We start from the raw sequence: 12,326 nt of genomic DNA on the forward strand, positions 1-12,326 counted from the left end.
AGTAGGCAGACAGAAATTTAAACTCTGTGCTTTGGTTTGAGACAAGCACACAATATAAGGATATGCTTTGTTAATTTTTCATGAGGTTTACAACCACTTTAATGTTTGGTTATTCTTTCTTCCCAACCCCAGTATCTAAGGCCTAAACCTTTTTTTATTTATCATTCATTAGGGGAAGTTAGTATTAGTTTATAGACCATAGTGTTGTACTGTCGCCCTTAGTAGGAAATAGACCCTGGCAAACAAAAAAAAGTTGTTGGCCCCCCAGGCCTATCCTCTTATTTCCATCATGTTAAACTTGTTTGTTGGTGTCCTAAAATTAAGTATTTTCTTTTTGTGAAAAGCTTTTCTTTATAAAAATAAATAAATTGACATCAATCAAGACTTCATTGGTATGCTGCTGAGCTCCCTTTGCTGTAATCTATATTAGCTAATCCTCAGAGATAGGCCCCTAGCTAGCTTGAAGATGGCCGGGCCTACCTGTAATGTGACCTATGGGTACTGGGCTCTGCATTTAGCTATTCCCTTAACTCTCTGTACTGTTAGCCGCAGAGTGGCATAGCCTCTGATTGTAGCCCAGTCTCTGAAGATTCCTCTAGTGAGTATTTGGGCAGGATAAATAGAACCTGTACTGTGACCTTCAGGCATTAAGTCCTACTTGTAGGTTAAGGGTTAACAAGCTGGAGATTTTTGTGCTGTGTAATTAACTGGGCTCTTCATATTTTTGTTGATGCCTATTTTCAGCATGAAGTAGAATCTTCCTGCTGTTGCTCTAATTGCAAAGGCGCCTTTTGCGCCCAACCCCTAGTTAGCTGATTTGTGGGTAGGGCTGTGGAGTTGGAGGAAATTTTGGGTACCTGGAGTCGGAGTCTAAGTCGGCAAACAATGCACCGACTCCAACTCCTACTAAATTTAGATTGTCGAACATTTAGGAGTCAAAACATTTATCTACCGACTCCACAGCCCTGTTTGTGGGTACCCAAGGTTTCACCTTGTGCCTCTCAAAGTGACCAACAAAGACTTGGGGGGCACACCCTAACTATGCATTACATTAAAGATGGTGACCAGACACCTGGATTGTTGTCTCCTACTTGGGATTGCACATACTCGGTCATCAGAGTCATCCTGGCTCCATCGGGAGTGACTTCCTCCTCACTCTCATATATGTAGGATTTCTCTTCAGGCATGCTAGACTAGAGTGTATGAACAAAATTCAATATGAAATTACTCAGAACAGAGATGTCATAAGCGTAGTTTTATGGCTGCGGATGCTGTCAGAAGAGAAATCCCACCAATCTGTTATAAATATCTATATGATTATATGTATTTGACTTCAAGGCTACAGATAACAAATGGGCTACTGATGCGTAATGCATCTTGCATTTTTTTTTTCTGCCTTTTTCTGTTTGCCATGGGTAATCTGTGCACATAGGAAATTATTATGTGTACAAAAAATAGCATCTGCAATCTCCTGAACTTCATTGAGACAATCAGTCATGTATGTACGTATTGTGTTAGCATCCTTAGGATGGATACAATACAAGTAGCGAAGTTTAAAGACATATATGTTATAAGCCCGTTCTATAGAACGCCACAACCAGAAAATATATATTAAGTTATAGAATCATGCTGTATAAAAATGTTTATTAAAATACTCGATGCAGCCGCTGTTAAGGTCTAAAACCTTTGGTCCAGCGCCTTCAATTTTTCAATCAAAGAATGTTGGGCAGGAAGAAGCTGATTGGGCCAACTGCATAGCAATTTTGAATGGCTAAATCAGGAATCCGAAATTCACATTAGTGCATGGCCTGCTTAAGATGTTCAGTGTGGGCTGTTGTAGAACTGGTTGAAAAGCTTCAATTGCAGACAATGTAGAGAGTGAATTTGTTTTTATGGCTCCTAGGTGCAGAGGAAGTTATGCAGTAGCACATTGGAGCTTGAGCTACATATACATTTTTAGCCTTGCATTCGTAAATTCCTGCCAGGTTTGTGGAAAGTGCTATTTTGTGATACTACTTTGAGTATGGCTCATAGGCTTGCAAAGCATATATTTAACATGCATTCTTCATCATTTTACAGGTAGAACCAATACCAAATTCCTGCGAGTGCCATGTATGCAAGCAGGAAGCCTCGGGCCTGTCTCCATCTGCACTGGTGGCAGGACGTCTCCCAACTGGACATCAGTTCATTAATCCCGATAAACCAGCACATCCAGCACTTAACCTTTATCCCCACATCCATGGACATTTACCATTGCATACTATCCCCCACCTGCCCCGACCCCTTATTCACCCAACGTTGTATGCAGCTTCTCCGTTTGCACACAGTAAGGTAAGTGCTATGTGGGAAAACTTGTTGAGATCTTGAACAACTCCAAGCCAATGTGAATACTTCTGTCAGAACACATTGAAGAATTGCAAAAATCTACAACCCTGTTTGCAATGTTCTGTACATACAAGTCAACGTTTCCAGTTAGGCTGATAAGCGACATGTCTGCTGAAAGAGGAAGAGCATTTGTTGTTGACAGTATAATCTGTGTTATATCTGCCGCTCTAAAAGCATTGCGTTGCTTGCATAGAGCTGAAAAATTAACATGGAAGAAATGCTGTTAATAGATTGAAAAGCTGCTCAGAAAAGATTAGAGCAATGAGACGCAAGCCTTGTGTATCTAGAAATTGACTTGTGCTCCAGCTGTGGATAAAGTCAGAGAACAGTAGTTGGCAACCTCTTCCACATTGTCAATATCCAAGCCTTCCACAACCAGCATCACAATAAACGATAGTGCGGTGTAGCCGTATTGCTTTCATTTACTGCCCTCACAGTTGTACTACTAATGGCAAGTTACACCCAATAACATATGACTAGGTGAACAGGTTTTTACTATTAACGTATACTGAGCAGTAATCTGAACTGGGTTATAATGTGATAATTTTGTCTTTCATGGCTTAGTTGTGACATGTTTGTCATGTAGGATGTTAATTTCAGCTGCACACACAGTTCTGAATTATTAGTTTTATGTTTGAAATGGATTTAGCTTTGTAAAAAAAAACTCTTCACATTCATGTGGATCCAAATGCAGGGAATTAAAGCTGAAAACCATTTATTTTATCATTATTTTTTTAAATCGGCACCAGGGATAGAAAGGGAGAGAGCCATCAAGTTTGGCTTCTTTTTTCAGAGGCTAGACCTAGATTCCATATTTTAACCACTTAAAGCGGGGGTTCACCCTATAAACAAGAAAAACATTTTTTTTTTTCTTCTAGCATAAAATCAGGCATTGTAGCGCGAGCTACAGTATGCCTGTCTCAAATTTTTTATCCCCGTACTCACAGTGTAATCGTACATAGACGATTCCGACTGCCCACGGGGGAATGGGCGTTCCAATCCAGACGGAAGGTGATTGACGGCCGGCTCTGGCGCGTCACGCTTCTCCGGAAATAGCCGAAATTGGCTTGGCTCTTCACGGCGCCTGCGCATAGCCTGTGCGCAGGCGCCGTGAAGAGCCGAGACCTACTCCGGCTGTCTTCGGGGAGCGTGACGTGCCAGAGCCGGCCGTCAATCATCCTCCCTCTCCATAGGCACGCCCATTCCCCGCGGGAGTCGGAATCTATAATGTACCAGTACACTGAGTACGGGGATAAAAAATTTGAGACAGGCATACTGTAGCTCGCGCTACAATGCCTGATTTTATGGTACAATGTTGACACTGAGGGTGAACTACCGCTTTAAGGACCAAGCCTGTTTTTCAGATTTGGCGTTTACAGGATTAAAACTTTTTTTTTTTTGCTAGAAAATTATTTAAAACCCCCAAACATTATATATATATATTTTTTCTAACACCCTAGGGAATAAAATTGAGGTCATTGCAATACTTTTTGACACACCGTATTTGCGCAGCGGTCTTACAAGCGCACTTTGTTTGGAAAAAAATCACCTTTTTGTATTAAAGAATAAGACAACAGTAAAGGTAGCCCAATTTTTTTATATATTGTGAAAGATACTGTTACGCCGAGTAAAATGATACCCAACATGTCACGCTTCCAAATTGCGCCCGCTCGTGGAATGGCGTCAAACTTTTACCCTTAAAAACTCCAAAGGCGACGTTTAAAAAATTCTATAGGTTGCATCTTTTGAGCTACAGAGGAGGTCTGAGGCTAGAATTATTGCTCTTGCTCGAACGATCGCGGTGATACCTCACTTGTGTGGTTTGAACACCGTTTTCATATGCGGGCGCTACTCATGTATAGGTTCGCTTCTGCGTGCAAGCTTGTCGGGACAGGGCGCTTGAAGATAATAATGTTTTTTTTTTTTTTATTTATAAATTTTTACACAAAAAAAGTTGATCACTTTTATTCCTATTACAAGGAATGTAAACATCCCTTGTAATAGAAAAAAGCATGACAGGTCCTCTTAAATATGAGATCTGGGGTCAAAAAGACCTCAGATCTCATATTTAGACTAAAATGCAAAAAATAAAATTGTAATTTGAAAGAATGACAACCAGAAAATATTGCTTTAAGAAGTATGGGCGGAAGTGACGTTTTGACCCGATCGCCTCCGCCGCTGCCGACGGCTCCGGTAATCGGCGGAGGGGGGCCCCTCTCCCGCCGCCGTTAACGGTGATCTTGCGGCGAATCCGCCGCGGAGACCACCCTTATCGTTGACAGGACCACTCACTGAAGAGATGGATATCTCGGTTGTGGCAGCAGCTGCTGCCGTTACCGAGATATCCATCTTTAAAAAAAAATGACATACAATATATATATATATATATATATACACATACAGTGAGCAGTCCTTAAGTGGTTAAAATCACTTACTGTTGATTGTCTCTACTTCTATTGAAAGTCTATTCAGGGCAGACACTACATCAGACTTTTAATAAAACCAGTTTCTGATATTACTCATGAATTATTTATATACTTTTTTTTTTTGAGGTGCTGTGTCCTTTCCCAGCCCTTAAGTTGTTTGATCACGGCTTTACTTAAAAACCCTGTCATTCTTTTTCTTAAAGCGGTTGTATACCCTGCTTTGTGATTTTTACCTACAGGTAAGCTTATAATAAGACCTACCTGTAGACAAACCTTGTTTCTTCTTAGACGAGGCCCGGGTACCAACCATCTTAGGCTTTTGATATCAGCCTGAGGAATGGATACGGTTATAGCTCCTAGATCTCCGCAGCCAGACCATTAAAAGAGCATTTTTCTTCTTGGCACATGTTGAACGTGACCAACCACCTTAACACTGGTAAAAAAAACTGAAGCACTCTCCATTTGGGAGGTGTTATATGGGGGAGGAACTCAATTCTTATTGGGTTAACCAGTGTCCAATCACCTGTGGTGACTACATAACCATTAAGTAATTAAGGCTCTGTGTCCCGTGATGTATGATCAAGAAAAAATTTGTGTACTAAAATATTTACCAGTGCCCATGAAATGCAGCCTGACCATTGGCATTGGCACTGTATAGCGCTCCTCTTACCTTAACTATGGATACTGTAGCTGTGGCTGGCTCCCGCGTCCTCTGTGGCTGGCTGGCTCCCGCGTCCTCTGTGGCTGGCTGACTCCCGCGTCCTCTGTGACTGGCTGACTCCCGCGTCCTCTGTGACTGGCTGACTCCCGCGTCCTCTGTGGCTGGCTGACTCCCGCGTCCTCTGTGACTGGCTGACTCCCGCGTCCTCTGTGGCTGGCTGGCTCCCGCGTCCTCTGTGGCTGACTGGCTCCCGCGTCCTCTGTGGCTGGCTTCCGCGTCCTCTGTGGCTGGCTGGCTCCCGCGTCCTCTGTGGCTGGCTCCTGTGACTGGCTAGCATCCTGGCCCTGCTGTGGATGGGTCACAGTGGCTGGCTGGTTTCCTGGTGTGGGTGAGTCACCCTGTGTGAATGGATGGCACCCTGGCTCTGCTGTGGGTGGGTCACTGTAGGTGGCTGGCAGGCACCCTGCTGCGGGTCAGTGGGTGGCTGGCATGGTGCACCCTGCTGTGGGTGGCTGGTTGGCATGGCACACTCTTCTGCGGGTGGCTGGCCTGGCTCCCTACTGTGAGTGGGTGGCTGGCACGATGCACCCTGCTGTGGCTGACAGAGGGGGCGCTGATGGAGAGAGGTGTGCTGACAGAGGGGGAGGGGGGGGCGTTGACAGAGGGGGGGCGTTGACAGAGGGGGGGCGTTGACAGAGGGGGGGCGTTGACAGAGGGGGGGCGTTGACAGAGGGGGGGCGTTGACAGAGGGGGGGCGGCTGACTGACAAGAGAGAGGTGGGCTGACTGACAAGAGAGAGGTGGGCTGACTGACAAGAGAGAGGTGGGCTGACTGACAAGAGAGAGGTGGGCTGACTGACAAGAGAGAGGTGGGCTGACTGACAAGAGAGAGGTGGGCTGACTGACAAGAGAGAGGTGGGCTGACTGACAAGAGAGAGGTGGGCTGACTGACAAGAGAGAGGTGGGCTGACTGACGAGAGAGGTGGGCTGACTGACAAGAGAGAGGTGGGCTGACTGACAAGAGAGAGGTGGGCTGACTGACAAGAGAGAGGTGGGCTGACTGACAAGAGAGAGGTGGGCTGACTGACAAGAGAGAGGTGGGCTGACAGACCGAGAGGGAGGGGGCGCTGACAGACCGAGAGGGAGGGGGCGCTGACAGACCGAGAGGGAGGGGGCGCTGACAGACCGAGAGGGAGGGGGCGCTGACAGACCGAGAGGGAGGGGGCGCTGACAGAGGGGTGGGCTGATAGAGAGGGGAGGTGGGCTGGCCGCCCGCGATCATTCCACAGAGAGCCAGAATGGGCCTCTGTCAGTGTAAACAAACAAAACCCCATTCTAACAGGGAAGTACAGAATAATCGTCTGTTCATAGTGAGTTTAGGAACAGCGATGTGCTGTCAGTCCCCCCCCCACAGTTAGCCTCCCAGGGAACACGTTTAACCCCTTAATCACCCCCTAGTGTTAACCACTATCGCTGCCAGTGTCATTTATACAGTAATCGGTGCATTTTTATAGCACTGGTCCCAATCAAGTGTCAAAAGTGTCTGATCTGTCTGCTGCAATGTCGCAGTCCCACTAAAATTAGCTGATCAGCACCATTACTAGTAAAAAAAAAAAAGGATATTTTATTATAGCAAAAAGTTAAAAATATATATTTTTTCTAAATTGTTGGTCGTTTTTTGTTTATAGTGCAAAAAATAACCGCAGAGGTGATCAAATACCACCAAAAGAAAGCTCTTGTGGGGACTTAAATTTTGTTTGGGTGCAACGTTGCAGTACCGTATCGCAAGCAATGGCCTGGTCATTAAGGGGGGAAATCTTCCGGGGTTGAAGTGGTTCGTGTATTTTTCCCCAAAAATGTTAAACATTATTAAAAACTGCTCCTCAAAAACCAGAGAAGACATGCAAAAAATTAAAATATGCGCAATGTGAAGGGGGAGGAGTAGGAAGACCTTTGGGTGAAGTTCCGCATTAAGTTCTTCAGTTCACTTGGTTCACCGTTCATCAACAAAACTATCTTGGCATTATTATTATCTTTATTGATCGCTTCATTTATTGGACCTTGTTTAGAATTTGAATAAATTTGTTGAGTTTGGTATAGCATTTGTGCTTCATTTTGAGCTCCTAATTGTTTCCTATGTCCAAGGGTTCTATTTCATTGTATTTGTTTTTATAGCCAGGTTTTATTAATGAGCCCAACTGAAAAAAAGCAAATGACAGTTGAGCAGCTATTGCATTTAGAAATGTGTTCTTTGCAGGCTATTTTATTTATGGAATCATTTTGCAGGTTCACAAATATTTACAAATTTTCTTTTAAAGTAAAGCTGGCGCTCAAGAAATATGGGGTCTGCCATTGCTGACCACCTAAAAATGGTATCGTAGTTCACAGAACTGAAGCAGGGAGTGAAATGTTCCTGATATGCTCATTTGTTTTCGATTATGGAACTTGGGCCCTATTAATATCTTGTGTAACCGGAATGAGCCTTCCCAGTCACGATCTTTAACCCCTTCAATACAGGGCTTTTAATACTGAGCGCGAGCTACCGGGGACAGGGGCGTTAAAATTTTTTATTTTTTTTTTGATCACTTTTATTCCTATTACAAGGAATGTAAACATACCTTGTAATAGGAATAGTGTGTGACAGATCCTCTTTATGGAGAGATGCGGGGTCAATAAGACCCCACATCTCTCCTCCAGGCTGGAAAGCATGAGATTGTGAAAAAAAAAAAAAATCACAGATCTCATGCTTACTAGCCGCAATCGCAGTTTAGTTTACTTCTAGGTACCCGGGCGTGACGTCATCACATCGTGCCCGGGCCTCTGGTGACCATCTGGTCACCAGTCATTTATATGCTTCCCATCTGGCGCTGGACGATTATTACTCCGGGCCCCCGATGGCACGGGAGAGCCCGGAGAAGCACCGGATGGCGGCAGGAGGGGGGATGTCCCCTCCCGCTGCCTATAAGAATGATCAAGTGGCGGAACCACCGCTATGATCAATCTTATGGCGCACAGAATCGCCGCCGGCAAACAATGATATCTGCTGCAGGCATCATTCAGATATCCCCTCACAAAGCCCAGGACGTCATATGAGGTCCACCCGGGATGGGAGATCCCCTCTGTGAACGTCATGAATATGGGCCGGTACGGAAGTGGTTAATGTGCGATTTGTACGCTTTTATGTGTGTCGCACAACTGGAGTGGGCTGCCCTATGTGTATTTGTCAGGCAAAATAAGCTCTTGCTCCTTTTTTGGTCAAGGACTAGTTTTGCATGATTTTTAAAGGTGCGTCTTATTGCAATTTGTGGCAAAATCGCTCCGTGTTTGTGGTGCCATTAAAGCAGAGTTCCAACCAAAAATGTAACTTCCGCTGTCCGGATTCCTCCCCCTCCGGTGTCACATTTGGTACCTTTCAGGGAGAGGGGGGAGCAGATACCTGTCTAATGCAGGTATTTGCTTGTACTTCCAGCAAAAGATCATCACAGAATCCGGGGTGATCTACACCATGTCTGGCCCCTCCTCTAAAAGAAAGCAGGGACCACTTAGAATGCGCAGCACCACCCGTGCATGCGCAGTAGGGAACCAGGCTGTAAAACGGTAAGGTCCTTCAGGTGAGGACATCGTTGGTGCCCTGGACAGGTAAGTGTCCTTTTAAAAGTCAGCAGCTGCAGTATTTGTAGATGCTGCTTTTTAAAAAAATACAATTTTAGGCCGAACTCCACTTTAAGAATTATGGCACGCAAACGTGCGTTGCACGGTTTCACCACGATTTGGGTTTGCAGGCAGAATTCTCCTGGCAATTCCAAATAACCAAGTGTGAATGGGGCCTTAAAGTATTGAAGAAAAAGAAAGAGATCAGTTAGGGGGGCCCCTGTGTATTTCTTCAATTGCAGGGTTTTTAAAGCAGCCCAGTCAGTTGCCAAAAAACAAAGCAAAATGCAAGTCTCTCCACTCTAGCGATACAACTTCGGTCAGATTCTTCACCATTCTTATTTAGAATGTTAGCTAGAGTTTTCAAAATGTGTTTTCTTTTTATCATAATTTGTAAACATTTTATTTTTTAGGCCTTGCCTCCTACACAGAACCACACTAACAAGCATCAGGTATTCAACGCATCTTTACAAGATCACATGTATCCGAGCTGTTTTGGCAATTCTCCTGAATGGAGCCGGTCTAAATTTATAAGTCTTTGGGGGTCAGAAATGATGAATGACAAAAACTGGACAACTTCTTTTCTACCTGACCCTCTTGCTGGTAAGAAATGGCAATGTGCTTTTTTGTTTAACCCCTTCAATACAGGGCTTTAAAACCCACATCCATACAGGGCCTATTCTGGCACTTCTCTCCTACATGTACAAATCATCATTATTTTGCTAGAAAATTACTCAGAACCCCCAAACATTATATGTTTTTTTAGCAGACACCCTAGGGAAAAAAATGGCGGTCATTGCAACTTTTTATCTTGCACGGTATTTGCGCAATAATTTTTCAAACTCCTTTTTTTTTGTAAAAAAAATGGTTTCGTGAATTAAAAAATAACAAAACAGTAAAGTTAGCCCAATTTTTTTGTAAAATATGAAAGATGTTACGCCGAGTAAATAGATACCTAACATGTCATGCTTTGGAATGGTGCCAAACTTTACTTAAAAATCTCCATAGGCGACGCTTTAAAAATATTACAGGTTACCAGTTTAGAGTTACAGAGGAGGTCTAGTGCTAGAGTTGTTGCACACGCTCTAACGCACGCGGCGACACCTCACATAAGTGGTTTGAACGACGTTTACATATGTGGGCGGGACTTGCATGTGCGTTCACTTCTGAGCGCGAGCTACCGGGGACAGGTAATTTTAATTTATTTTATTATTTTTTACTTATTTATTTTTTACACTTTTTTTTTTTATCACTTTTATTCCTATTACAAGGAATGTAAACAACCCTTGTAATAGGAATAGTGTGTGACGGGTCCTCTTTAAGGACCGATGCGGGGTCAATAAGAACCCACATCTCTCCTCCAGGCTGGAAAGAATGAGATCGTGAAAAACAGATCTCATTCTTACTAGACGCAATTGCGGTTTGTTTACTTACGGGAACCCGGGCGTGATGTCGCGCCCGGGCCTCTGACGGTCATAGAGATGACTGGTGAACATCTAGTCACCAGTCATCTCTATGCCTCCCATCCAGCGCACGGCGATCATCTCTCCGGGCCCCCGATGGCACGGGAGAGCCGGGAGAAGCACCAGATGGCGGGAGGGGGGGGGGGGATGTCCACTCCCGCCGCCTATAAGAACGATCAAGCGGCGGAACCGCCGCTATGAACATTTTTATGGTGCGCTGGATCGCAATGATATCTGAATGATGCCTCTAGGTGCAGGCATCATTCAGATGTCACCGCACAAAGTACAGGACGTCATATGACGTCCACCTGGGATAAGAGATCCCCTTTTTGGACGTCATATGACAGCGTGCGGTTTTGAAGTAGTTAAAAATGTTTTTTCCCTCTTCAGCACTGACTGAAATGTAACACTGTATTAGTGCTGTACATGTTCTAAAGGTATTTATAGTTGGCTTTAGATTCATTCAATTATCTTTTAAAAATCAAAGTAACTTCACTTATGGTGGGGTTTAGTTTTTTTGTGTAATCTCTTGCTATGTGCTAGTCCTTCTACTGCAGTTAATCTTCTATCCCTTGTATTGCTTAACCACTAAGCAAAAGTCTTTCCCAATGAGTTTCTGACACCAGAATTTGGCTTTGATATATCCATCAAGTATTGTTCATGTATATACCATATGTAGCTTTTTTTGTCTTAAACTGTTTTACCAGGCCAGAACTGTTCTGTTTCCGATAAGTGAGGCTGCATTCTCTTGATAAATTAATTAGGAAGTGAGTACACAGCTAGGTCATATTTCTTAAGGATGATACATCCTAGAAATGCTGCTTCAACCACTAGCTGCTAGTTACCAGCAATTCGATTATAATTGCTTGATGTCAGGACATGTCATGGGAAATGCCATCCAATTCTTGTACTGCTACCTAGTGACCCTGCGGCCGGGTAAATTACCTGAGGATTCACATCATCCAGGCCACTAATGGCAACTGTGCCACCTAAGCAGTAAGAAGAACAAACATTTTGTGTGTTGACAGCAGTGAACAAGAAATTAACTGATGCAGAAGCATTTCAGCCAATCTAGCAGTTGACCGATATTTCTAAAGGAGCATGAAAGTTGGATTTTTGTTAACCAAATAAGATGATGCTTAAAAAATTAAATACAAATTTGGTAACTTTTTTTGTGGCAGGAATCCTGATTTTAAAACAATATCTTGCGTATTTATTATATAAAAAAAAATAGGTTTTTGCACGCTGCAGTGTATGGAGAGGCACACCTAACCCAAGTGAATCCAATCTGCTTACCAGAAGGTAATGATAAATGACATGTAATCATTCAACAGAGGAAAATGGGGTGTCCCCCTCCAAACACTGCAGATAAAACTGCAAGAGATCCAATCATCGAATGATATATATAGCCACCAATTAATTGAAATCCTAACCCAGAGTGGATATGATATCCGTTCACCAAATTGGTATTACCCAAATGGAAAGAAATAAGGCAGCAATAGTGAAGCTTGCAAGATTAAAAAATAATTGATTGTAGTCCACGTACAGGTAATAGTAGAATGCAGACATCATGATATGTAGTAAAAATCTGCGGCTCTCGGCGTGCTTGCATCGGCCAACCTGACATGTTTCATCTGACCGGAGATCATACCTCTGATGATATCCTGTTGGATGAAACATGTCAGGCTGGCCGATTCAAGCATGCCGAGTCCTGCTGTCTGTGTCAATGGACGCAGCAGCA

The 12,326-nt window shown here is 43.8% G+C and overlaps 1 protein-coding gene across 7 annotated transcripts in view; it reads left to right on the top strand.

Annotated features, from left to right (window-relative positions):
• FAM193A (family with sequence similarity 193 member A) overlaps nucleotides 1-12,326 on the top strand; it is a 179,506-nt gene that overhangs the window by 135,722 nt on the left and 31,458 nt on the right. For all 7 annotated transcript variants that reach the window (XM_040335313.1, XM_040335307.1, XM_040335311.1 and 4 more), the window contains 2 exons: nucleotides 2,080-2,331; nucleotides 9,536-9,725. In XM_040335313.1, coding sequence (XP_040191247.1) covers nucleotides 2,080-2,331; nucleotides 9,536-9,725 — 442 coding nt within the window. The remainder of the gene's footprint in view (nucleotides 1-2,079; nucleotides 2,332-9,535; nucleotides 9,726-12,326) is intronic.

This window comes from Rana temporaria, chromosome 1 (genome assembly GCF_905171775.1).
Source record: "Rana temporaria chromosome 1, aRanTem1.1, whole genome shotgun sequence".
Taxonomy (NCBI): domain Eukaryota; kingdom Metazoa; phylum Chordata; class Amphibia; order Anura; family Ranidae; genus Rana; species Rana temporaria.